The sequence below is a fragment of the Exophiala oligosperma genome, assembly GCF_000835515.1.
Source record: "Exophiala oligosperma strain CBS 72588 unplaced genomic scaffold supercont1.2, whole genome shotgun sequence".
NCBI classification, from domain to species: Eukaryota; Fungi; Ascomycota; class Eurotiomycetes; order Chaetothyriales; family Herpotrichiellaceae; genus Exophiala; species Exophiala oligosperma.
The window spans coordinates 803,132-828,394 of NW_015622819.1; the positions used below are offsets into that span (position 1 = coordinate 803,132).

General features: G+C 50.7%; 7 protein-coding genes across 8 annotated transcripts; 3 read left to right on the forward strand and 4 right to left on the reverse strand.

Annotated features, from left to right (window-relative positions):
- Positions 1-181: 181 nt before the first annotated feature.
- On the forward strand, positions 182-2,820 carry PV06_01765 (uncharacterized protein; the record flags this gene model as incomplete). Its single annotated transcript, XM_016402392.1, has 4 exons — positions 182-262; positions 315-416; positions 503-1,609; positions 1,666-2,820. 4 exons carry the CDS (start codon positions 182-184, stop codon positions 2,818-2,820), a joined length of 2,445 nt encoding a protein of 814 aa, XP_016266289.1.
- Positions 2,821-3,225: 405 nt separating this feature from the next.
- Positions 3,226-4,716, reverse strand: PV06_01766 (uncharacterized protein). Its single transcript, XM_016402393.1, has 2 exons — positions 4,414-4,716; positions 3,226-4,354 (listed from the first exon to the last, which is right to left on the reverse strand). Exons 1-2 carry the CDS (start codon positions 4,638-4,640, stop codon positions 3,832-3,834), a joined length of 750 nt encoding a protein of 249 aa, XP_016266290.1. The 5' UTR covers positions 4,641-4,716; the 3' UTR covers positions 3,226-3,831.
- A 1,450-nt stretch (positions 4,717-6,166) lies between these two features.
- PV06_01767 lies at positions 6,167-8,323 on the forward strand. Of its 2 annotated transcripts, XM_016402394.1 has the most exons (4): positions 6,167-6,531; positions 6,591-6,813; positions 6,867-7,144; positions 7,198-8,323. In XM_016402394.1, the coding sequence occupies exons 1-4, from the start codon at positions 6,279-6,281 to the stop codon at positions 8,184-8,186; spliced, it is 1,743 nt and encodes a 580-aa protein (XP_016266291.1). In that variant the 5' UTR covers positions 6,167-6,278; the 3' UTR covers positions 8,187-8,323. The 2 variants fall into 2 exon arrangements, with proteins under 2 accessions (XP_016266291.1, XP_016266292.1); XM_016402395.1 differs by lacking the exons at positions 6,167-6,531; positions 6,591-6,813 and having other exon boundaries at positions 6,832-7,144.
- Positions 8,324-10,503: 2,180 nt separating this feature from the next.
- Positions 10,504-11,475, reverse strand: PV06_01768 (uncharacterized protein; the record flags this gene model as incomplete). Its single annotated transcript, XM_016402396.1, has 2 exons — positions 10,504-11,223; positions 11,391-11,475. The coding sequence occupies 2 exons, from the start codon at positions 11,473-11,475 to the stop codon at positions 10,790-10,792; spliced, it is 519 nt and encodes a 172-aa protein (XP_016266293.1). The 3' UTR covers positions 10,504-10,789.
- Positions 11,476-12,021: 546 nt separating this feature from the next.
- Positions 12,022-13,118, reverse strand: PV06_01769 (nicotinate-nucleotide diphosphorylase (carboxylating)). Its single transcript, XM_016402397.1, has 2 exons — positions 12,158-13,118; positions 12,022-12,105 (listed from the first exon to the last, which is right to left on the reverse strand). Exons 1-2 carry the CDS (start codon positions 13,023-13,025, stop codon positions 12,029-12,031), a joined length of 945 nt encoding a protein of 314 aa, XP_016266294.1. The 5' UTR covers positions 13,026-13,118; the 3' UTR covers positions 12,022-12,028.
- Positions 13,119-16,667: 3,549 nt separating this feature from the next.
- Positions 16,668-19,321, forward strand: PV06_01770 (uncharacterized protein). The gene is made up of 5 exons (XM_016402398.1): positions 16,668-16,726; positions 16,822-17,854; positions 17,958-18,019; positions 18,082-18,252; positions 18,335-19,321. The coding sequence occupies exons 2-5, from the start codon at positions 16,873-16,875 to the stop codon at positions 19,310-19,312; spliced, it is 2,193 nt and encodes a 730-aa protein (XP_016266295.1). The 5' UTR covers positions 16,668-16,726; positions 16,822-16,872; the 3' UTR covers positions 19,313-19,321.
- Positions 19,322-19,433: 112 nt separating this feature from the next.
- PV06_01771 (uncharacterized protein) lies at positions 19,434-23,642 on the reverse strand. Its single transcript, XM_016402399.1, has 2 exons — positions 23,436-23,642; positions 19,434-23,380 (listed from the first exon to the last, which is right to left on the reverse strand). The coding sequence occupies exons 1-2, from the start codon at positions 23,511-23,513 to the stop codon at positions 19,784-19,786; spliced, it is 3,675 nt and encodes a 1,224-aa protein (XP_016266296.1). The 5' UTR covers positions 23,514-23,642; the 3' UTR covers positions 19,434-19,783.
- Positions 23,643-25,263: the final 1,621 nt, after the last annotated feature.

The window sequence follows — 25,263 nt, forward strand, 5'->3', positions numbered from 1 at the left end:
CCATCTCGGCGGATCTTCACATTTGCTGATACCTTTTCTCTTCATTGTCGTCCTGTCAATCACCTTCTCACTCTCACCTTCACGCATTATCCTACTCTCCCACATCAATATCACTTTTGTATTCCATTGATTGATCCCCCTCCTATTGATGGCATCTCTGATGTCAACTGGGTCCCCCAAAATGAGCCGAAAGTCGACTCCCAGTATCAAAGTGAGAGATGAAGGTGACAGAGTCTCTGGCACAAACTTGAACCCACTCACTGTAAGTTTTCACTTTCTGGTCACTGTCTTTGCTTTGCTAAACCCTCTCTCAGACCTCAGCAGCTACTCGTTCTGCCTCAGCAAATCGCACACCTTTCGCTGTCTTACACTCAGAAAAGGTCAATAACATCCAGCAACCAAAATCCAAGGATAAGGCAAGTCCCGCTATTCTTGGTCCTCTCTTTTCACAGACCTCACCCTTTTGTCTTGCCCAATTACTGACGCCTGTTTTCATCTCCAGACTTCATCTGAGGGCACTGAAGCAAAACCTATGAGCACTATGGAAGATATTCTTTGCCGTCTCAAGCTCAATGATTCTCGCAAAGTCAGCCCTCCTACCACGGACACCAAGCCTCCGAAACCTGACTTTGAAATCTTTGATAAACTTGTCAACAATCTACAGGACCAGAGCAAGACTTTGAAAAGACAAGAGAAGGAACTCAAGAATGAGGCAGAAGGTGAAAGCAACAAAGCCAGTGACCGTTCTTCCGGTTCAACTATCTACACCCCCAACACCGATGCTTCCGGTTCACAGAAGCCAGTCCCGCAATCCTCGGGTACCGGCAAGGTAGACATGGTAGATTTGATGCGTGTCAAGCAAGAACTTGAGGCAGCCAGATCAGTCATTTCCCGCCAGGAACAGGAGCTTGCTGAAACACGCACTCTCAAGCACACCATGGATCAGGCCATGGGTCCTCCTTCTGAAGTTGATTTCGGTGCTCCTAATGACATCAGCGAGCAAACGATTGGCCATCTCCAGAGTGCCTTCAATGCTTCTGCCCGGCCATTCACTTCTCGCAATGAGTCTTGGGCTGCCCAAGAAGCACAACGTCAGGACCAGGCCGAGGTGTTGAGTACTGCAAACTTTGGACGTGGCCGAGGCATCTGGAACAACACTTCGGGCTCTATGGCGGACGTGTTGAATGCCAATGCTTCTGTTCTTGGATACAACAACCCCCGCGATGCTCGTGCCCCTGGCCAGTATCCTAGTGTCTACGGAGGTACCATATCTCCTGTTGAAGCTTTTCCGCCTCGCAACCTCGCCCCTCCTCCCGCTCCTTTCAGCTACGACATGCGACCAGGCAATGATGTCATGCAGTTCAACCCTTCTCTTGGTGTCAGACGCAACAACGGACAACTGAGAATCAATCCAGGACTGGTTGACCCATTAGCTCAATATGGCAACCTTTCTGGCACTGCTTCAGCACTGACGCCTCCCCCGATCAGCCCACTGGGCATGCCTGCGCAGTTCAGCTACCAACGTGCTCTTACAAGTCCAATGTCTCCACCGTCGACCGAATTTCCCGTCAATGGTATTCCAGGAACTAGCAACCCGTGGACTGTTCCGGTAAGTTTACAGCATGTCCATCACCACCAAATGTTGGCGCTGACATTGATTGCTAGGCTACTGGAGCAAATGGACAAACTTACATTACTCCTCTAGAGCCGATGAACTATCGTCGCCTTCTTGATAAGTCAGTCTCATGCGACTGGAAGTACATTGTCGACAAGATCGTCTGTAACAATGACCAACAAGCAAGCATCTTCCTCCAACAGAAGCTCAAGGTCGGCACAGCTGAGCAGAAGTTCGAGATCGTCGAGTCTATCGTGGCGCAAGCATACCCGTTGATGATCAATCGTTTCGGTAACTTTCTTGTCCAGCGATGCTTCGAACATGGTACTCCTGACCAGGTCGTTGCTATTGCGAACGCAGTCCACGGCAATGTGATTGCTCTCAGCATGGACCCTTTCGGTTGTCACGTTATACAGAAGGCATTCGATTCGGTGCCAGAGGATCACAAGGCCGCCATGGTCCGCGAACTTCTTCGCCGGATTCCCGACACTGTGATTCATCGATATGCGTGCCACGTTTGGCAGAAATTGTTTGAGCTCAGATGGAGTGGTGAGCCGCCACAGATCATGCTGGAAGTCAACAAAGCTCTCCGAGGCATGTGGCATGAAGTTGCTCTAGGTGAAACCGGCAGCCTCGTCGTCCAGAACATTTTCGAGAATTGTATCGAAGAGGAAAAACGCCCGGCCATCGAAGAAGTCATCACCAACATTGACCTCATTGCCCATGGACAATTCGGCAACTGGTGCATTCAACATTTGTGCGAGCACGGCTCCCCTCCAGACAAGCGCCGTGTCATTGACCACATCCTGGCCAACTCCTACAACTACAGCATTGACCAATTTGCTTCCAAAGTTGTTGAAAAATGCCTCAAGATTGGAGGTTCGGAATTTTTGGATCGTTATCTTGGGGTTATCACCACTGCTCACCCTGATCGTCCACGCATCCCTCTCATTGACATTGCGGGCGACCAATACGGCAATTACTTGATCCAATGGATTCTCATGAACACCCACCATCATCAGCGCGAACAAGTGGCCATTCATATCCGCAAGCACATGGTGTCTCTCAGAGGTTCGAAATTTGGTTCCCGTGTTGCTATGCTGTGCTGCAACCCTAACTCGGTCACTCGTCCTGGTCCTGGCGCTTCTGTCAATCCGTTTGGTGCTCCAGGCCAACCACGAAGCCAGTGGCCACGATTCCGCTGAACCAAGCTATCGTTCAAGCAACGAGACTGCCCCCTCGTGGAACTTTGAGCCAGGTTTTCATCTACTACTTACCAGTCATTTTATGTCAAACTGCACGTATTCTACAGACTGTCCGATACTCGAGGGCCCTTCCCTCTACTTGGAATACCGCCCTGAATGAAGAGTATGGGGATCACGACCCTCCACAACACTCCAGTCATTGCCTGGCTGGGTTGCGTTGGCCTCCTCATCTCAGATACATCCACCTCTTATTGAACGATTCTCGCAAGATTCTTGGCTTGTATGTCTTTCTCATATCGATAGCAAATTCAGTATCGCAAACAAACTTCTTCTATGCAGTCAAGATCAAACTCGAAAGGCGTCGAAAATTGAACTTCACGTATCGTGTCGGGTGCAAGGAGGGCATTTCAGAACTGCAGGTTTGGCCCAACTCCTGTTTCATATTCACCAAAAGACTGTTATCAGTCATGTCTTTACCAATGTCCTGCAGAGCGGCAACGTGGACACTCAAGCATGTACTTAGAGCTAGCATGGACCATGGCGATTAGGTAACTTAGTAAATAGAGAACCATGATACCTGAACAAAGGTCCACCTTTACATGATCAAACCATTCCTGGTGGCAGCGATAGATCGTAGGTGGCCCATGGTCGCCATAAATATATATCAATGGCAAAGATTCCGGGCGTCCTTGATTCCCCTGGAGCAGATACCAGCACGTCAAATTCTCTGAGGCGTGGGAAACGTCTGGCCGAGCAAACATGAAACCCACTCAACATCGCACTAATCACTCGGTACGGGGATTTCATGTTCAGCCTGTATCGCCCGCTTTATGGTCATCTCTTCATCGTATTGCTCCCTGCCCTGAAGAGTCTGAGGACATCGTTCACGGATGGCCATTATGCTGACGAAAGCTTCAATAGGTAACAACGTGGGAAGGATAGGACGCTCCTCGTCGACGCTGCCCACCACTCACACTCACATCTACTATGACATAATCATCAGTGCCATGCTCAATCCTTACTCAGAAGGCCACTGTCTGGTACTGCGTTTGGTTTGAGAATGTTCACCACCCCTTGACCCGTCTCTCTATGACCATTCAGATCGACTGTATTATCATCTTGTGTCGTCTCTGCTTGAAGTGAAGTTGGTGGAGTTGTCCGTGGCGCCGCGGAAGTACTTGAGGTGTTTTCAGGGTCTGAGTCGGTTTCCCAAGGTTTCCTTCGCCGTGGCTTCTTGTCTATCTTGCTGGAGCCGGGTTCGAGTACAGTGTTGGGGATTTCTTCGATGCCAGGAATCGGCATATTGCGGGTTATCAGGTCGACTATATGCGCGAAGGACGTTGGGTACGGCGGTTCAGGTTCAGACGCCGATGCATTGGCTTGAGGGCCTACGGACGGGGCTGATTCTGTCGATGAGGAGGTGGGCGGTGCAACAAGCGGCTGCACTGGGGGATGCTGGCTAGAATCGGTGGGGGAACGAGAGAGCAGCCATGACGAATATGCGACGACATCTATGGGTGGGAGGGCGAACTTCCTATCCGACATGTTTCTCAGTACACGCTTTCAGCCTGTGACGGTTCGGGACAATTCTACCTTGAAAAATAGAAAGACTGTGCTTGTAGCACCAGCTCCTTCTTGTCTGTCAACTCTTCGAGAGTTACCGGAGTGTCTGGGTGCCCTAGAATGGCTGCCAGTCCGGCTTGGTATTCTGGGTCTGTGTCGAAAGGGTATGTGAACAGTCCCTGGTGTACGGAAGCGGGAGTCACAGGAACAGAGTCATTCTCTGTCGTTGAAGTGCTATGCGACGCCTCCATGGCCATGGTAATTATTCAAAAGTGCTGCAGGTGAGTCAAGCAGTTTGGGCGAATACCTACGTGTGCACTACGGAGTACACAGTATATTATCTCAAGGTTGCGTGAAGCTGCGGTTGGTGTTGGACGGTTTTACCTCGGGAAAGCTTTTCCCACCATCTCTTATCGATAAGAACTTCAGACGACGAGGTGTGACGCAAAGGATTTTTATTTAATTCCACTCACCACCATCTGTTTGCATCTACTCAAGCGGATTTTCAACAATGCTCGTATCTTGGGACATCCAAAAAATGAACATATGATGACATGAGCAGAAACCACATGTCGATCTTTCCGATTCTGCATGCACCACAAACACTGAATCCCATCCTGATATCATGCCGTTGAAGCCGCACAGGGACAGACCACGTCGTTCATGCCGCCACTGACGCAAGCTGAATGTTGTCCGCACTCACGCGAGCAATGATACTAACTGCTTAGCATGTATTGGCATCTCTATGTGTAAACCGATAGGTAAGGCAATGTCGAAGCTCGTTTGCATTCGTGCTCGTTATCACAAGTTGAAAACGAAGTTCTCAACACTGAGCTAAACAGCATTTACCTGACAATCTGTCCCTGAAATGCACTCTCACGACACAGCACTCAATCGAGAGACCAGTCCCTTCGGAGCTATAGCCTATACTGGATTGTGTGGAGCAACAGAAGCATTCTAGAAGTTCTACCAGAAGAACACCCCCTACCGATGGATGTCCCCGCCAAGACCGGGGTAACCGAGATGCTGAAATGTAAAGGAGACGTGGCTGAGTGGACAGGCTTGGGAACTTTCTCGTTCACGTACAGAGTGATTTACAACTGGAGCAAAGGCTGTTTATTGAATGTGTGGACATGGGAGATGCCCTAATGCTGAAGTTGAGCCACCCGCGAGTCAAATCACCATCCAAACAACATCCACAACAGATGCTACGCAAAGAAGCAGGACAAGAAGCTGCCGAGAATTGACAGAGGGTTTCCTGTCCCCAATCATGGCTACCACGATAAGAAGTGTTGGAGCGGGAAATCTTGGCAATACTTCCGCCCAGCCTTGGCCGCTCGGCGCCCAGTACATCAAGGAATTTTCATATCGTCACCGAATCCACTGATTCTCCTTCGATCAATGTGAGTCTCGCTTAGCATGGCCCGTCCAACTCATGTGCAAAGCCTGGTATAACACACTATGGGTCGATCTATGTGGCCTCCATACTTCTTCAACGCGGAGATATCAGTCCCCTACGATCTACGAAATACGTGAGTGGAACTTGTACCGGCGGAGTCTCGTCACGCAACCGTCCAAAGATGGCGATCAGCAGCTGTTCTTGGCCGCCCATGGCAACACGGAGCAATGTCCTAGACAAGAATCGGTAACCATCGAGCACCTTGGACCAATCCCTCCTTTATCTTGCCCCGTCGTCTGATCCCTCATCTTGACTTTTGCAGGGTATCATCGCGTGTCCATTGTCAATCACACCCAAGAGATAAGGAAAGTCATACATGATGGCATATTGGCCGAGCCTTTGCTGGTTCGATCATGGTTAAATACCGTGCTCCGGTCGCGTCGAACCCCGGATCAGATTCACGCTGTCCCTGCACTCTCAGTTGAGCTCCGACACCATGGACGGCAAACCAGTTTACAATGACGAGTCGGCGGTTGAGCCCGAGAAGAGGGATGCCGCCGGTCTACCTCAAGAAAAGGGTGATGGACCTCACGACGTCAAGATTGGTGACGATCAAGAATTCTACAAGTTACCGTTCTGGACACGAATGGGATGTACCGTAGATTCATTCAAGCGCAGAAGTCGTACCGACAAACACAACCAGCTCAACCAGACCCTACGCTCTCGCCACATGCACATGATTGCCATTGGTAAGCTCCTCCTCTCAGAAGGCCTACTTTGTGCTCTTGATCACTAACCTTAGCTCCAGGTGGCTCAATTGGCGCTGGCCTTTTTGTCGGTACTGGTTCAGCTCTCCGAAGGGGTGGTCCAGCGTCACTCCTCCTCGACTATGGCATTATCGGTATCATGATCTTCAACGTTGTGTTTGCCTTGGGTGAACTTTGTATCATGTATCCTATCTCTGGCGGTTTCTATACCTACTCGACTCGATTCATTGATCCCGCATGGGGTTTTGCTATGGGTTGGAACTAGTGAGTACCCAAATCATCAATGGGGTAATGCGTGTAGTGACAACCTTTTGCAGTGTCTTTCAGTGGGCGATCGTCTTACCTCTGGAAATAACAGTGGCCTCATTCACGATATATTTCTGGACTTCAGACGTTCACGTCGCCGTGTGGATAACCATGTTCTTGCTAGTCATTATTTTTGTCAATGTTTTTGGCGTCCTGGGATATGGTGAGGAAGAATTCTGGTCCAGTGCCCTGAAGCTGTCCGCGATTGTGATTTTCATGATCATTGGCCTCGTCCTGGTCTGTGGTGGAGGGCCAAGTAACGGCATCTACGACAAATACTGGGGCGCTCGTAAGTGTTTTTTTTCTTGGGTGCCTCGAATCTCCCTCTCTGACATTCTGCAGGACTCTGGTATGACCCTGGCGCCTTCCAGAATGGGTTCAAGGGTTTCTGCTCGGTCTTCGTCACCGCCGCCTTTGCATTCTCCGGAACCGAACTCGTCGGTTTGGCTGCAGCTGAGTCTAGGACACCACTGAAGTCGTTGCCTTCCGCGGTCAAGCAAGTGTTTTGGCGGATCACCTTGTTCTACATCCTGGCGTTACTTTTCGTTGGCCTGCTTGTCAGCTCCGAAGACGAACGCCTCCTTGGTGCCAACCCTTACATCGACGCACAAGCCTCGCCGTTTGTGCTTGCCGCCCAAGACGCTGGGCTGATCGGGTTCGACTCTTTCATGAACGTTGTCATTTTGGTGTCCGTCATCTCCATCGGCAACAGCGGTGTCTACGGTGGCAGCCGCACACTGACTGCGCTCGCCGAACAAGGCTACGCTCCCAAGATCTTCAGCTACGTGGACCGCGCCGGCCGCCCGCTCATTTCCACCATCACCATCATCGCATTTGGTGGCCTGGCCTACCTCGGTGTCGCAAAGTCTGGCGTTGAGATTTTCGACTGGCTCCAGGCCTTGTCTGGCCTCGCGGCCTTGTTCACCTGGGGTTCCATCTGTCTGGCACATGTCCGCTTCCGAAACGCGTGGCGTCACCAAGGCCGCTCCCTCGACGACATCCCCTTCAAGGCCATCGGCGGTGTCTACGGATCATACATCGGTGTCGGCCTTATCGTGTTGGTGTTGATCGCCCAGTTTTACGTTGCAATCTGGCCCCCCGGAGGTGGTGTCAACGACGCCGAGGGCTTCTTCAAGGCTTACCTTGCCCTGCCGGTCGTCATGTTTTTCTGGGCTTGTGGATACTTTTGGAAGCGCGAAGGTTGGTTGAAACTCGATCAGATTGATCTGGATTCGGGACGACGAGAGATTGATTGGGAAGCTCACCGTAAGGAACAAGAGAAGAGAAGGAATGCCAGTCTGCCCATGAGGATCATCTACTTCATGTTTTAGAAATTCAGGGAATCAACCTTGTCCAAGGTTGGGATGTGTCCGTGGAAGAAGTCTTGAAAACAGAAGAATTGTACAAGGAATGTTGTCCATAGAGATTAGGTAGTGGTTCTACTTACATATTTTTGAGGCAGAATTCCTACAGATATATCTCCTTTGCTTTACAATCAGCGCTGTCGCTTTGTTTGATCCGCTCTTTGCATTGTCTTGCAAGTTCTTAGTCCTTAGTCCTGTGAGGTTGTACCTTGCCAGTGAATGTACTCCGGACACCAAATCCACAATGCCGACTAACTCCGTAGATGGCAACCATCGACGGGTCAAACAACGTGCCCGCAATATCTTCACCTGGTCAAGATTGTTATATCCCCAGCCTTTCAGAAATGACCGAACATGTCAAGGGTCCATTCCTCCGAACCGAGATGCTCTCCGCTTACTTTACCTTTGTCGCGGGGATCTAATGGTGTTGTCTCACCTCGCTTCTTCTCGTCTCGTGCTCGGTCTGACTTCTCTCGGCCGTGAACGGCCTGGTAGGGATTCAGGACTACTTACTTATCCGAGATCTGGAGACCTACAACTCCGCAAAAGGCAATGAAATACGAGGACTCCGTTCGAAGCAAGGATACCTGCGCAGGTCCAGGAGACGGGTGTGACGAGAACTCGGTCGACGGGTGATGTTCATGCCGATCTTCCCACCTGAAACGAATCATCATCGACGATCCTATTTCCGTTCGAATGTGTTGTAAATATGAACCAAATGTTGGGACATCAATTCTCTCATTCTGAAATATTTTTGGTCGTTTTCATCTCACAAAATATCTCCCAAGAATCATTTGATCATCACCTACTCCGTACAAGAATCCGAGTAACTATCTCCACAGGTGAACTAAGTGAGAGAGTTTCTACCCTTATTCTCGACTACACTGAAGTCGTAATATTTAGAATCGACTCGATCGAGCAACACTCGACGCTCCACCCCCAGCATATCACATCAAGTCACATTGTATTCACTCTCCGGCCCCCCGGCTCATTCAGACTCGTGAGATGGCGTCTTTGGGTCGTTCCCTCCTCAGCCTCGTCGCCTTTTCGACCTCGGTGTCTTGTTACCTGGCCGACTGGAACGAGACTCACGTCAAGAACCCTCGGTGGCCACCCCACGCCCGTTTCCACAACGGCCAGACCATGTCGATGGGTTTGTGTTTGGGTGGGTTGACTGCCTACTACACCTGGAGGCGCTCGGCCCAAGCCTCCGGGTCGGGATGGGGAGGACTCGCGGCGGAGAGGGACTCGATCACCACGGCCGCCTTGTTGGGGTCTCTCTACTGGGTCACCGGCATGAGTGGTATCTTGTACCCCGGCACCAAATGGCAAGATCCGGAGTTTGGGGAAGGGGCACCCCAAAAGGTCGTTTTCGGGATGCACGTCGTCTTGTGTTGGATAGGTTGGTGGTTGGAGATGAAGAGACTGTCATGACTAAAGAGAGTAGCAACGTTCGCCCATTGATTGGTGCTTTGGTCGCGAGGAGGAAGCCCTTTGTATAAGGATCATGGATACGTTGTTTTGTTTGTATTGTGATATCGTGCGACAAGTACCTGAAAGTGAACCTCGCTTGATTCTCGAACATTTTCTTCGGCGTGATATGAATCTCGGTGGTGTTCCCGAATAATGTTGATCTTGTTGAGGTTATATTGTTGACATCTTTGTATTGAACTCGATGGCGTCTCCCGGCACCAATGGTACGACTTGCGTTTGCGTCATTGTGGTTTGTAATATCTCAGTGATATCGGATTTGACATGTGCTGATATTGCTTGAATGAATGACTTTGACTCGTAAAGCCTTCAGTGTGATTCCCAAGGCTTATGAGGTGACCTCTGTTCCATCGATAACCAGTGTCATCAAATGATTTGATTGTATGATGTGGCTCATTTTGTGATGGAGAGTGTATTGATTCCATATGCTCATATATTTGACCGACTGCGATTTTCTGCTCGGCAGGTGTTGACCGATTTTGACAGATTCTGGTTGGCAGTGACCGAAAAGAAGTCCTTGCTCGAAGCCGTGTTCCTAGGTATCGGAAAGAAGAAGGAAGAGTTCTTAGGATTTTAGGAAGCGGAGCGAGAGTGATAGAGTGTGACTCGAGAAGGGAGAAGAAGGTTTCGTAGGATTCTTAGGTGGTCGGAGTCGGAGGAAGAGACAACTGCAACAAGCAGCGAAGAAGTCTTAGGAATCATAGGTGGTCGAGGTCGAAATAACAATAGTCGTTCCTGAGTCGCCGTTGGGGGAAGCTTTCAGGATTGAAATTGGTATGGCTGGTCAGGTCTGCCTGCCACTCCCGCGATTGTAAGAACTTGGCTTGACAACCCAGAGTGATTCCACAGGACACCTGACGAGTCAGCCGATGCGAAAGCATCTTGGTCGTCCTGAGTTGCCCTTGGGGGAAGCTTTCAGGATTGACCTGGTTTGGGCTGGTCAGGTCTACCTGCCACTCCCGCGATTGTAAGAACTTGGCTTGACAATCCAGAGTGATTCCACAGGGCACCTGACGAGTCAGCCGGTGCAAACGCATCTCAGCCCCCGTGGAGTTCACGACAGGACGCTTATCCACGATTTAGGGATTCACTGAGATACGCCGCGAGAAGGCAGAGTCCGCAGCTGCGTTAGGCTCGGCGTAGGGCACGGGGCTTCCACCCCTTTGGCTTATAGCATACCGGGTGATGGTATGCTGAATGCCTGCCCTCCTTGACAGGACGCTCGAAACCCTCTGCAACCCGAACCTTCCTCTTGCTGAGGTCAAGTCTCCCTCGGGAGCAAGGGAAGATTCGTTGCGGACCCCGTCGCTTTGGCTCGAGTGGCCTGGGGTCGACCCACGAGCAGTCACACTGCTCGGGGCATGGCTTGGCTGCACCCCATTGCCAACGCTCCATCTAAGAGGTTGGCCGCCATCGATAGACCTCGCCAGTTGGAGCTGGCTCGGGTCTGTCGAGCCAGTGCCCCAAAAGAGAGGCAAAGAAGTTGCAAGCCATGTTGGGGACGGGGAGAATGCTGTCTAGATGTTAGTCAGGGGACATTAGTTTGGAAGTCAGGCTTACGCTGCAGGAAGGGCTGTGACAAGGAAGAGAGAGGGAGGAGAGGGAAGGCGGTGTTGAAAGTTGGGAGGTCGCTATCAGCATGTCAGAATAGGCACAAGTATCTTGTGTATGGTGACTTACTTGAGAGTATTGGAGGTTTCTTTTGCAAGAAACCAAGCGGAAGTGTTAGAATTGGGGTATGGAGAAAGAGAGAGAAGAGAAACATTTTCGACTTCGGGGGGACATCACAGGTACTTATCGGATCTCACTGGAGACCCTCCGTCACATCGGCGGACGGCGGAGCAGCCTGTTCGTTGTCTTGAGACAGAGAGTTCCTGGGCGAGAATTGATCAACGAGTCGGAATCATGTCTATTGTAGGAATGGGTCTGTGTGAGAGGGCGGCTCCAAATTTGTATAGGGTGCCATTGGACAGGATGGGCGATCCAAGGCAAAAAGGCTCACTGTTCTCAAATGTGAAAAAAGCATAGAGTCCATAACGGCAACATCGTGAGGCTGAGGGTCGGGAATGATATCCATACAACGAGGCTGAAACATCCAGTATTGGCTGCGCTTGGCGGCGGAACTCCGGCATATCTCGCGAACCTGAAAATGAGAAAAGCGCAGAGTCCGAAATCCCCCGCCAAAGCAAACATACTTTGTCTCATGTGGAATCACACTCGGCACAGAGTGGGCTGGGAGTTCAAGTCAGAGCAATGCAGGACGATCATCGGAAGGACAGAGTTTGTTGGGCAGGATTAAGAAGAAGAACACCTTGTCATCAATGATCAATTTTCAGTGAGAAATCTACATGTGGTACACCTTGATGCACCGCACTGGTAGAGATGATGTCGATGTCTATAGGCTAGGATCAGTCATGCACATAGGGAAAAAGTAGGCGCAATCTTACCATTATTGATGTACTCTTTGACATTGGCCTCCGTTAACCCACCGCTGCTCTCCAACAGCACTTGCCTTTTGCCTTGCCACCGTTCTTTCAAGCTTCGTGCAGCTACTTTGAGGCCCTCACCGTCAAAGTTATCCAGCATAACAACATCTGCACCTGCTTCAATGGCCTCATCCGCGTCGTTCTCGGTCTGAACTTCCACCTCGATCTTGAGGGCAAAGCCACCAACTGCCCTTGCCGCCTTGACAGCATTGGTGATGCTGCCTTTGGCCCATATGTGATTGTCCTTTAGCATGATCATGCTGCTCAAGTCGTGTCTGTGCCCATCGATTCCTCCAACCAACATACCATACTTTTCGACCAGCCTGAATCCAGGTGTAGTCTTTCTCGTTCCCGCAAGAACTCCCTTGTAGCCTGCACCCCGTACTAGCTCGAGCATCTTTCGACTCTTTGACGCCACGCCACTGCACCTGGCTAGGGCGTTCAACGCAACTCTTTCCCCCAATAACAGTTTGCGAGTTGGGCCCTTAACTGTAGCAACCTTGATCTTGCCTCCTGATTTCGCAGGATCTAGGAATTCACCTTCAGCATGATGCCACTCCACCGTGCAATCTAGTTGGCGGAAGACCTCGTCGAAGAAAGGAACACCAGCAAGAACTCCAGCGGATTTACAAAGCAGCTGGGCTGTTCGAGGGCTTGATCCAACCACAAAGCCACCATAGTCAAACGACGGCGTGTCTTCTGCAAGCCACTGGGTAATTTCGGTGGTGAAATGTGACGGGAGAAGGTCTGCAAGGGAGCCGTGGGAGAGACTGGCATCGGTCGGAAGAGGAAGCTCGGTAGGCAGAGGAGCGCTGTTTTTGGAGGACATTGCTGCAGAGGTCGAATGTATGCTACAGAGAACAATGAATGAACCCAGGAGATTAAGCAGCAAGATTCAGAATCACAAAGTCTTCGACAATCGGGATTCTTTTCTTGGTCGTGTTGGCCACGGGCCGCGAACTCTTCCGCACTTATCGATAACGCCTGGAGTGTCGACCCCGTATTCGTATCCTCTCGGAAAAGGGAAAACTAAATAGTCCGGGGCTGAACATCAAGGTACCTACGATATCTCTATGTACAATGCACTCACGAGTCTGATGTAAGGACGACTGTCAACAAGGTCTAGACAAATGATTTCCAAGCAACCAGACGTGCTTCTACTAGCATTGAAGCGACCTGAAGAGCCAGAAAGCGGCATAGAAGTTCACAGAAATAAAGACTCAGTACACCCTGCGCCGCTCATCAGCGTCACTCGTCACCGCAATTGAAAGTATCAAGTCCCTACTGCGATGCGGACAAAAGTTTTGAGGTGATCTCACCAGATGCGGGCAACGGTTCCAACATCTGAATATGTATCTGCATTTAGGAAGAAAGAGTAAGTCATAAGTCGCATTGCGAATCCGCTTTCCAATTTGAAAAACCTCTGCTCCAGCGTTCGCTAAAAGTTGCTCATGGTCGAAAAGACCATACTCTGCAGAGGCCAGTCTGAGCATTATTTGCCACTCTGTATACAGGCAGAAGGCTTCAGAATTTGATCTCGTATTCATTAAAAGAGAGGACTTTTGTCAGAGTCCATCGCCATCGGTGCCATGCGACTATGCGTTGTATCTCTAAATTGTCTCTCGTGATTCTCCAAGCTTTGGATCTCCTGGATCTCGGAAGCGATGCGAAGCTGCTTCAACCTGAGTCACTTCACTCAGAAACATGACAACCGCCCGCTGTGCCGATGACTTGAAGCCGCGGTCCATATGCGGCAATGTATCGGGATATTCACAGCAGAATACGAGCTTCGTACGACATATCGACATATCACTCCGTGCAAACTCCACAGACCTGGTTACCTAGCGATGCAGTACCTGTCAACGACATGGAAAGGTACTCAGCATGCGGAGTCACGTAGTACGAAGTGGTTTATTATTGTACGAAGTCGGGATATTCTGCTGTACAATACCCCGATATGTTGCCCCATGGGCAACTCCATGCGTACTTGCATCACTCAGCGATCCTGTCCTTTATATTTGACACAAGGCACAACACTGAGACCAGCAGAGGAACAAACATCACAGAACTGGGCTGCCTGGTCAGGATAAAGAGGATTAAACTCCTTTAACATTTTTCTTCCAAGAAACAACCGACTCAGCATGACCGCCGTCAAGAACCTCATAGTCGAGCGTGATGTCTCCATTCCAATGGACGACGGTATCTCAATCAAATGTGATATATTTCGACCTAACAACGATCAGCCAGCCCCAGTAATCATGACACTGGGTCCTTACGCCAAAGGCGCGCCCTACTCTGTCCAGTTTGCTCCCCAGTGGAAGTGGTTCATTGAAACCCATCCGGACATGCTACCGGGGTCGAGCAGAGAGTTTATGAACTGGGAGACCACCGACCCGGAGATGTGGGTTCCCTTGGGATATGTTTGTATCCGCGTGGATTCCCGTGGTGCTGGCCGAAGCCCTGGGCGTTTAGACATCTGGTCGCCTCGGGAAGTCAAAGACTACCATGATGCAATTGAATGGGCGGCTGCGCAGCCCTGGAGCACCGGCAAAGTCGGCCTGAATGGAATCTCCTACTATGCCATCAACCAGTGGTTGGTTGCGTCTACCCAGCCACCACATCTGACTTGCATCATACCCTGGGAAGGCGCCTCGAACTTTTACCGCGAGATCGCTCGTCACGGCGGGATCCATTCCAACGGTTTCGTGGAGACTTGGTACCCTCGACAGGTTGTCTCTGTACAGCATGGTAATCCAAACTCCATCCTCGACCCCTGGTTAAATGACCGAGTTAGTGGGCCGGACGTCTACGACGATGAACAGCTGCGACAGAACCGAGCAGATCCAATCCAAGACGTCCTAACTCGCCCGCTCGAAGATGAGTGGTATCTTGCAAGAACTCCAGATTGGAGCAAAGTCACGGTTCCCTTCCTCAGTGCTGCAAGTCTAGGAGGCCATGGTCTTCATGCTCGTGGCAACTTTGAGGCTTTCACTTCGGCCGCATCGACTCAAAAGTGGCTGGAAACACACGTCGGCCGGCACGAGGAGTTGTTCTACTTGGAGTACGGAATGGCCCTCCAACAACGATTTCTGGATCACTTCTTGAAAGGTGCGGATAATGGATGGGACAAGGAGGAGCCTGTGCTCCTGACGCTAAGAAGGCCATTCACCACTGATGTCGAGCAGCGCAAGGAAAAATCGTGGCCCTTGCCAGACACAAAGTGGACCAAAGCCTACCTGGATGCAAGTTGCCAACAGCTCTCGTGGAAACCAATACCAAAGTCCTCCAACGCCACCTTTAAAGCCCTAGAAGGTAGCATTACCTTCTGCACTGAGCCACTCGACCGCGAAATGGAAGTCACTGGCCCCCTCGCTCTGAAATTGTATGTGTCATCGAGCACGACGGATGTCGATATCTTCGTCACATTCCAAGCATTCTCACCCGACGGTCGCGAGGTTGACTTCCAAGGTACTGTCGACCCTCACACGCCACTTTCTCAAGGCTGGCTACGTGGCAGCCACCGCAAACTCGACCTCAAAAAGACACTACCCTATCGTCCGTATCACAGTCACGACGAGCTACAGCCCTTGACCCCCGGTGACATCTACGAACTCGATGTCGAGCTTTGGCCTGCGAGCGTGATCCTCCCAGCTGGGTTCCATTGGGCTCTTTGGATAAGTGGTCAAGACTTCCAACGACCACTCCCACCAGAGGCCCCTAACGAGGCGTGGATAGCGCGTGGTTCAGGTCCGTGGCTGCACAATAGTGAACAAGATCGACCAAAGAGCATTTTCGGGGGCACCACCACCCTGTACACTGGAGGAGGCTTCGGGTCTTATCTCTATCTCCCAATCATAGAGAAGTGAAAGACAGGGGCAAGGTCACGTCATGAGTACTCGAAAAATGATAGTCGAAGCAAGACTCTGGATGGCGTACGCCGTCCACCTGTTCCCAAAGTGGTTTAGTGTCAATAAACCCCCCTATCCAACACCATGTTCTGCAGCCTCGTCTCAACATGGTTCAAAACCTCGTCCACGCGTTGCATATCCTTTCAATCTACGCAATCTAGTATTCGTCGCTCATTGTACGCAAAGGATGCAGATCGAATGAATTTTGGTGGAACCAATTGTATCGCTTTTACTTACCCTTCCTAAACAAAGGAGCCTAGTCATTTTTCCGCAAACGGGTGTACAAGTTTCGAGATGGCACACGAAACCAGTGGCTCACTTACATCAGAATTGACGCATTCTCGTAGATTCGAGATCTGACGGGCATAACAAATATCCACGTTCATGAAAATAGCGTAGAGTCTTCGTCTACGCCACTATGAACCCCAGGTGCAGCTATGTACGGCGAACTATTCAACCTCCCCACGCAACTCCATTCTGCCTCGTCGCTTTATTAAAAAAGTCCTTTCTCACCTCAGTGTTCTCAACGCAGATACCATGTTTTTCCAATGGCTGCGAATGTAGGCCTACTCAATCCATCAGGTGCCTTTGATGGCTAACATAAAAATATCAAGATTACCTGGTGAGCTATGGACCTATCTTCGGGCTCCATTCATCGTTATTGTCTCATGTCGTCTCACAAAGAACAATCGATTCTGATATTCAGCATAATGATAGACTTTATCTAACAATCTGCGTTTTGACGATGCAAACGGACAACAAAGATGGATGTATTCATCTGCTCTACTGTTTTCAACCTTTCCATCTAGGCGATTTGTATTTTTTTTTCTTCCTCCTGTAGATTATTCGACACAGACAATTCATTACATACCTGATCTCATTTCACATTATCCTTCTCGACACTACATCACAATGCGCTGGCGCCGAATAGCTCAACCTGCTAATCAACTAGAAACACCCGACCTCAATGAGGCTGGATACCTTGTCCCGGAGACGGCGCGAACTCGACAGGAACGGCAACTGTACAGGCGAGACTGGTTGGCCGCAAGAATCAGAAGAGGAGCGTTTGGAAAGAAGAAGGAGGACAGGCAGTTCATGCTGAAATTCCTCTTGTTTGAGAGAGACAATGCCGACGACGAAGAATGGGGCCCAGTCCGAATGCTCGGGTCCGGGTCTTACGGACACGTTGGACTCTGGCAGAAACGCGACGGTACCAATAAAATTGTGGATGAACTGGCTCTCAAAGAGGATGACATGGACGAGATTTTACAATGGAGAGAGGTTGAGTACGCCGGCTTTGAACGCTTGCTGAAGGAAGTTGTGATTCAAAAGGACCTCAACTTCAAGGACGAGAGTGTGGCGCCACATGTGCGAGGCTACAAGTTCATGATAGACAAGCCCGATCGGTCCGTCGGGAGGTATCGTACGTACCTCGAGTACTGCGGCCACGGAACCCTGGCACGGCTGGTCCGCGCATATCGAGCGTGGGACACACATCTTCCCGAGGTCTTTATCTGGCACGTCTTCTACCGACTTGCCAGTTCGTGCGAGGCGCTGCGCGATACCCCACCACCGGACAGTCTGGCGTGGCCATGGCTCATGACCATGGAGGACCGCAGCGATGGATACTGTATCCACATGGACATCAAACCGGCCAACATCCTTCTAGATTACGCCCCGGAAGATCCCCAGGAGCACGACTTTCCCCAGACCAAGTTGGGAGACTATGGGATTGCCACCTACACCAGCAGTAAGTAGATTCTCCATTCTCGGCAGTAATGGCAGTACCTCGAGAGCTTTGTTCTGCCAGAGTTGTCATTTATCGTCAGCATTCTAACATGATTCCATCACAGACGAGGACCCGTTCAACCCTTCCCAGTACTGGTGGCGACGAACAGATCAATATGCACCTCCGGTAAAGACCATCATCCCTTTGACTCCTCTCCTTCCACACCCGCGACTGACACTATTTCGCAGGAACAACTTTCTTACGGAGTTCATTGGAATATCCCTGCAACAGGGGGGTGGACGAGGATAGACGATGATAAAGGCCGTCGACTCAATTACAAACAAGCCAAGCTGATGCAAAAGAAAAAGCACAATGGTCCTGGTGACGACCACGATGTTCTTTTCGATCATGCACTTAATGTGAGCAGCGGCAGTACCAGCGTGGTTTTTTTTTGTCACAGCATAGCATATTCTAACTAGCCCTTTTTGTTTGTCTCTGCAGATTTACGGCGTCGGTGCGACGATGCTCAATCTCCTCACCCTCCGTGGCCGAGAGGACATTCGTCACACGCGTGCTCGCACCACCCAGGAGTTCAAGCGAAACGGCAACCACCAGCTCTCGGGAGTCAGGACCAAGAAGCCGGGCGTCTACAGCAGCCGCCTCCGTCGTCTGATCCATCGATGTCTCGACCCCAATCCGGCCGCACGCCCGACGCAACTCGAACTGCTCGACGAAACACGGTTCGGTCTTCGTCTGGCCGAACGGAGACTGCTAAAGGCTCGGAGCGAAGCCCGAGCAACAGCAGCAGCGGCTACGCTTGCTCCCAACAACGCCGCCACCAACAACAACGCAGCAGCAGCAGCAGGGGCCGCCGACCAAAATCACGACGAAGTGCCCGAGCACTCGGAAAAGGTATTTTTCCAGGGTCACGAAATCAACGACATGCCTCTGGGTGACGCCCACTTCCGTCCCAAAGCCTGGGAGATTACGTATCTGATGACCGGAGAGTTCGTCAACCCGGACGTTCGCCGCCTTCGACTCCCGATGGAAAAGTACGGACACTTCCCACCGAATTGGTTCGAGCCGGAGAATGACTGGAAAGCACTCTACGACCGGTCGGACAGTGGAAGGAGATGGTTCAAAGATCCTCGGCCACAGCCGCAGCCCCAACCCCAACCCCAACAACATCAGCAACAGCAACAGCAACAGCAACAATCGCAACAGGGATTACACCCGATGCGACCGCTGTTACCTATTCCGGCTCACTTGTTGGCTCAACCTCCGCCTCAGATGAACCGCAGATATCCTGCGGGAGATCCTAGAAACTTGCAACAACAGCCACGCCAGACCCCGTTACAGACTCAGCTACAACAACAACAACAACTGCCACAGCAACAGCAGCAACAACAGCAACCACGATGTCAAACACGATTACAGGCTCGGCTACAGCAGCAGCAGCAGCAGCAGCAGCCGCCCTAAACACTCGGCGCTGGCGGTACACATGAAATTAGAGGGGGCCAACTCGGTTCTCTTCGTTTGAAAAATCATCTTCATATTTCATACTCTGTACAAACGTTCTTGCTGCGAATTTATTTGTCATTGTGAAGCCATCGTGATATAGACCATTCATCATCTAATCCACTCATAGGTCGTGACTCTTTGCAAGTACAAAAGACGATTTCGAAAAGTAAAAAGTAAAGAATACGCCGTTCGCTCATGCATCCGTTTCGTGGTAGACAGGAAAAAAAATGGCCAAGTCTTCTTTACACTCTTGTCCTTCCCGTAGTTCACACATCCCGGACTTAGTTCCTGTTCGCTATGCCGTGCCATGCTGATTCCAAGCCAAAGAAAAAACAAATAAATCATCACTCATGTCCGAGGTTTTTCAACCTGTTCACCCTGCAGATAGAGGGAGGGAGTCATGGACAAGGAAAAACAAAAGAAAGGTTCTCAAGCCCTTCTTGACCCGTCCGAGGGGAACTCATCCGACACGATCAACCTAGTATTCACGTTCATGCTTCCCAGTTCGTTGAGCAAGAGCTTGAAAGCGTAAGGCAGCGTCATCCGAACGACGTTCGACCCGCTCTCACCCGCCGTACTACAACGTTGGCAATACCGCCCAAATGCCATGAACCCACACGACTCGCACACGTCGACTTCGTGCTTGTCGCTGGATAACATCAACCGCTCACGAAGAAGTTGTGACGCACCGTACGCGATCAGACAGTCACGTTCCATTTCTCCCAGACGGAGACCGCCGTCTCTGGATCGACCCTCGGTGGGCTGTCTCGTCAAGATGGCTCGCGGACCGCGAGCGCGACTGTGCATCTTGTCTTGGACCATGTGCTTGAGTTTCTGGTAGTAGATCGGTCCCGTAAAGACGTATGCCGGCAGGGGCTCGCCGGTGGTGCCAGACGTGAGGTAGTCCTTGCCGTCGTAACTGTAACCCGACTCGATCAGTGCCCGTGACATGTCCTCGAGCTTGCTGCCACCAAAGGCAGTCCCGTACTCGAATTTGCCCTTCAAGATACCAGCTTTGCCCGAGACGAGCTCAAGCATCTTACCGACCGTCATACGGGATGGGAAACCATGCGGATTCATGATGATGTCCGGGGTGATGCCGAGGTCTGAAAAGGGCATGTCGACCTGTTCGGCGATGATGCCAACGACACCCTTCTGTCCGTGCCTAGAAGAAAACTTGTCACCGACCTCTGGCACTCTGGTCTGTCGGGTTTGCACCTTGATGAGTTGATGGCCCGCTTCAACCTCGGAGACCATGACCTTGTCGATGTAGCTGGGATCTGGAAGCCGATATTTCTGTGGTTGAGGAATTAGACTGTACCCACTGTTAGATCCTCCATCCGATAGTCCAGATGAGTTTGAATTTTCAGGGATAGCCTTGTTGACGTAGACTTCACCCTGACTGACTTTGGCACCAACAGAAGCGATGCCATCCACATCAAGCAGGGCGTGGGCTTTGATAGGAGCGCCATTTTCACAAGTAGGGCCTTCAACTTGATCTTTAGTCGTGTTTGCGTAAATTTTGAGGGTTACGGGATATTTACGCAGAACCTGACATCGTCCGAAGCCTCGATCTACTGATGCCTTGTTCAGGACAAGGGCATCTTCGATATCGTATCCACTATAGGACATGACTGCGACAGTTGCGTTTTGTCCAGCTGGAAGTTTGTCGTATTTTACCAGCTCGATAGTCCGAGTTTTGACCAGTGGCTTCTGAGGATACACCATGAGATAGAGCAAGGTATCGATTCTGAGGAATTGATTGTTGGCAATAAATCCAATGGCTTGTTTACCCATAGCACATTGGTATGTGTTTCTGGGTGACTGATTGTGGTGGGGATACGGGATCAATCCAGCTACAGCACCAAGAATTGTGAAAGGTTCGATCTCCAGGTGCGTTGTCGAAGCATTGATGTCGCCCTCATAAAGGGCGATGTTACTGTCATTCTCCTCGTTGACATCGAGATACTCCACCAGTCCTCTGGCCAGAAAGTCGTCAAAGTCCATCGATGCTTGGCGCAGAGACTTCAAATACCGTTTTGTGACTTTGGACTTTTTGTCTTCCACAATAATGAGAGGTCGACAAATCCGTCCTTCATCCGTAGCCACGTGGATGGTGCTGTGGTGGTGATTGATGAAGGTTGATACGAATTCTGAGATACGCCCCGACCTCCTCAGCCGTCGAAATGAAGTCAAGAAATGTGATGGATGTCTTGTGGTGGCTACTGGAGTACCATTCAAAAGGACCAGGTAAGATCCCGGTGAATAAAGCTCGGCGCCTCCCACAGTCACAATATCTTCAGCACCGAGCATGAATATAAGCCGTTTGATAGGCGCCTCCTCGTCGTCCGTAGTGATGTGAGTCATGAGAGCCAAGTTCTTGACCAACCCGCATGCTTCACCTTCTGGTGTGTCGGCGGGACAGAGCATACCAAATGATGACGGTTGGAGGGCTCTCGGTCCACTGACTTTTCGTGTCTTTTCGAATTGACTCGATATTCTTGTCATCATACCGAGAGAAGCAATAAAGCTCAGCCGGCTCAGTAAATGTGTGACTCCAGCACGATCCATTCGAAAACGTTTGAGGTTCCAATTTCCGGTGGCAATGGCTCGATTCATTCCCTGGGTAATGTGACCAGCTTGTCCCATCATTGTGTCGCAGGGATCAGTGACCTGGGTCTTGTTGGGCTTTCGTAATGATTTGTCGATTGCCATTTTGATGCTGTAGTTGAAATTCTTGAACAGGTCTTCGAAGAGCAGTGACAGCAGTTGGCCAGCCAATTCCAACCGTTTGTTTCCCACATAGTCTCTGTCGTCTACAAGTGCAGGATTCTGTTTCGCCATCAGCACCCGCCGGGCCATGTGGCCGACATAGATTGCCTTCGGTCTGAAATTCAGGTTCTCGATGGGGACGTGAGCAATAAACACATTGCTAACTGCCTCTATTGCTTCCTGGACATAGTTTCGACGAGATTGTCCGAACGGTGTAGGCTTCCGGGTGATCTTGATCCTGGCCCCGAGATAATCCAGGGCTTGTTGTTGCGTATAAATGTGATTCTTGATGGCTTCTTCAAAGTTGATAGCAAAATCTTCCTGCAACACAGAGTCTGTGCCCGCCACAATAGCACTCATATCGAAGTCAGAAGTCACGCCCATTGCTTTTAGCAATATGCAGATAGGAACATCTTCGTTCAGAACGTTGTGTCGCATATACAGCAGGTCCTTCTTAAGGACGATATAGCTCTTGGATTTCCTGGCATGGGTCGAACTGGTCACGGACGCCGTGATGAGCTCCTTCTTGGCATCGGCTTCGACGATGATACGATTTTTGCTGAGTTGCTCTTGGACCAAGATCACCTTCTCGGTACCATTAACGATAAAATAGCCACCAGGGTCCAAAGGACATTCGTCCATCGCACACATCTCGGCCTCGGACTTGCCAGCCAGGACACATTTGGAACTCCGCAACATGATTGGCATGCGTCCAATAAGCATACCCCTCCGCCGATAAGCCATCTTCGACTTGGTGTACCGGACATTGACAAATATCGGCGCAGAATAGGTCATGTCACGTAGCCGACACTCGTTGGGTGTGACAGTGGATTCGTTCTTTGAATCGTTGACATAGTGTTCATCAAATCTTGAAGGTCGCCCGACATAGATGTCCTCGTACTTGAGGTAGAAATCAGGGTCAATATCACTTGTAATTATCGGCTCAGCTTCAATAATCTTCTTCAATTCCACCTCAACGAAATGATTGAACGACTCGATGTGCTGTTTCACCAGTCCCTTCACTTTCAAGAATGCCGGGACCAAATTCCACTTGTCACGAGCCGTGTCGATCGGATCGGTTAGGGATTTGCCATAGTAAAAGGGTTGGAGGGCAGCGTCGAAGCTGTCTGCGTGATGGGAGGGTTTTCGAGGGTGTTTTTCGTGCTTCGAATCATCTTTACTACCATGTGCCTCGTGGGTTGTAGTCGCATCGGCGGCGGTTTCTTTTGTGACGGACTTGCGCGGAAGGGTTTTCTGATCTTGTTTAGTCGAAAGCATTGCAGAAGCGACAAATACGCCATAGACATACCACCTTCGGCGCAATAGATTTTCTAGTGGCTTGCTGAGGTGCTGCCTCAGCACCGTCAACTTTCTTCTTGGGCGGCATCGGCTATGTTCACCGAGACAACCAGCAAAAACGATACGAAGAGATCTCGCATGCTATTTCCTGGAGCGATCGGGCTCTGGCGCAGAAAAGACAATCAAAAGGATTCAACTATTTCTGTCGCGGTACGGTTAGCAGGGTGGGCAACATGCCGCCGCACAGAAAAAATTCTGCCGCCATACAAACCATCGTCGCCTCGATGCAGCAGGCGGTGAGAAGAGGGCAGCGTTTTGTTAGGGAAGGTGGCCCGAGTCACGTGAACGATCCAGTATGAGGGACGGGGAGGAATCAATTGCAAGACTCGCATTTGTAAGACACTCAAGTGCCCTATTCTGGCACACGAGGACTGAGTCGCTCTCATGAATGTACTGTAGTCATGAAGACACAATGACTGTCGTGCGCCGCGGAGCATTTTAGGCCGCAGTCCCGGGATCGGCTCTTCATCAGGTGTCGAAGAGTGTGCTATGTTCTACCAGAATGGAAACGGAGTCCTTGACGGAGTACGGAGTGCTGTACCGAGTACATGTCCTAATGCTACGAGTGCTCGTACTCCGTAAAGCGAGTGATGGTTGAGTGCCGTGATGTATGCACTCTGACAGCCGAACCGGTGGGCCTGGTGGACATTGACACAAGCTGCCCGACAGCCACCTCATTATTATCTTGACCTGCTGCCAGATAGTCCAAGCTAGAAAAGTACAAGCCCAAATGGCAGTGGGCATTGCACACGGGACGTCTGATCCTTCGTCAAATGCCTGCTTTGAGAGTGGATCGATTTCCTGCCTGTGATGACTTTTCTTGATGCAGGGGACTCCAGGAAGCTGCAGCTGCAGCGAGCTGTTTCTGCATTGCATCCCGTTCTATCCCCAAAGCAGGTCAAATCCAGAATCTCGTCGCATCATCTGCATCACAGACGAGTACCGAGTATGCAGAATCTTTCCCCCATGCGTCTAAACTTTTGGACCAGACGATGAAGAAATTCAAGCCCGTCATTCACTGGTGAGATCGCTTCCTTCGTCGGATGAAGTTTCTGCTGCTGGTTTTCTACTTTCTGCTCACAGTTTCTCTGCCTTGAGAGAGGGGCGAGTAATGCAGGGACGGCTGCCCCGACATCATCCTGCATCTCGACCTTGCTTTAGGCCACTACTATACTGGCCAGTAGTCCTCTGACAGTAGACTCGCCCAAACATTTTGGACCTCTTGCCTTCTAACGTGAAGCTACCAGGATAGCCTACCTACCAGGAGGCTGAAGCCCAGCGTGTCAATCCTCGCTTGTGGCCCACTGGCGCACTGTGCGCTCGACATGGCTTGCTCTGCTCGCGGCCTGTGATACGCTGCACGTACATGAGATTAGGTGATGCAGGTGTGGATGCATCAATATATGAAAATCTGGGACGGATACTCCGTATGCTCAATGTTTGACCTCGGCCGACAACGTGACTTCCTACGGTTTGCTCATATCGAGGCGGTCATGCAAGGAGTCGGGACAGATTGCCCCATGCCGTTCCGTAAGCAGCAGCCACAGAGTACGCTGGAGTGGCAACACCTTTGTTAGGGCAATTGGGACAGCAGACAGCGAGGGTCGTGGTTTGGATCTCGATTTATCGATTCTGGTGGCGGCGCCAGTAGGTCAATTTGTTTGGAGGGGCGTCGATGTCTCGAGCGGACCCCTTATTTTTCCAGTTCTTGACCGCCTTTTCCTCCCAGGCGCTGGTCGTGCTCTTGAACCTCTTGGATTGGGGAAGCCAAAACGAAG

Bases quoted from the DNA above. Each gene is read 5' to 3' on its own strand.
- PV06_01770 (XM_016402398.1), top strand. From the start codon at position 16,873: ATGTATTCATCTGCTCTACTGTTTTCAACCTTTCCATCTAGGCGATTT. The intron at 17,855-17,957 runs GTAAGTAGATTC...ATTCCATCACAG, and splicing joins GATTGCCACCTACACCAGCA to ACGAGGACCCGTTCAACCCT. The intron at 18,020-18,081 runs GTAAAGACCATC...ACTATTTCGCAG, and splicing joins CAGATCAATATGCACCTCCG to GAACAACTTTCTTACGGAGT.
- PV06_01769 (XM_016402397.1), bottom strand. From the start codon at position 13,025: ATGTCCTCCAAAAACAGCGCTCCTCTGCCTACCGAGCTTCCTCTTCCG. The intron at 12,106-12,157 runs GTAAGATTGCGC...CCTAGCCTATAG, and splicing joins CAAAGAGTACATCAATAATG to ACATCGACATCATCTCTACC.
- PV06_01766 (XM_016402393.1), bottom strand. From the start codon at position 4,640: ATGGCCATGGAGGCGTCGCATAGCACTTCAACGACAGAGAATGACTCT. The intron at 4,355-4,413 runs GTAGAATTGTCC...CATGTCGGATAG, and splicing joins CAGTCTTTCTATTTTTCAAG to GAAGTTCGCCCTCCCACCCA.
- PV06_01767 (XM_016402394.1), top strand. From the start codon at position 6,279: ATGGACGGCAAACCAGTTTACAATGACGAGTCGGCGGTTGAGCCCGAG. The intron at 6,532-6,590 runs GTAAGCTCCTCC...CCTTAGCTCCAG, and splicing joins CATGCACATGATTGCCATTG to GTGGCTCAATTGGCGCTGGC. The intron at 6,814-6,866 runs GTGAGTACCCAA...AACCTTTTGCAG, and splicing joins TTTGCTATGGGTTGGAACTA to TGTCTTTCAGTGGGCGATCG.
- PV06_01771 (XM_016402399.1), bottom strand. From the start codon at position 23,513: ATGCCGCCCAAGAAGAAAGTTGACGGTGCTGAGGCAGCACCTCAGCAA. The intron at 23,381-23,435 runs GTATGTCTATGG...AAACAAGATCAG, and splicing joins AATCTATTGCGCCGAAGGTG to AAAACCCTTCCGCGCAAGTC.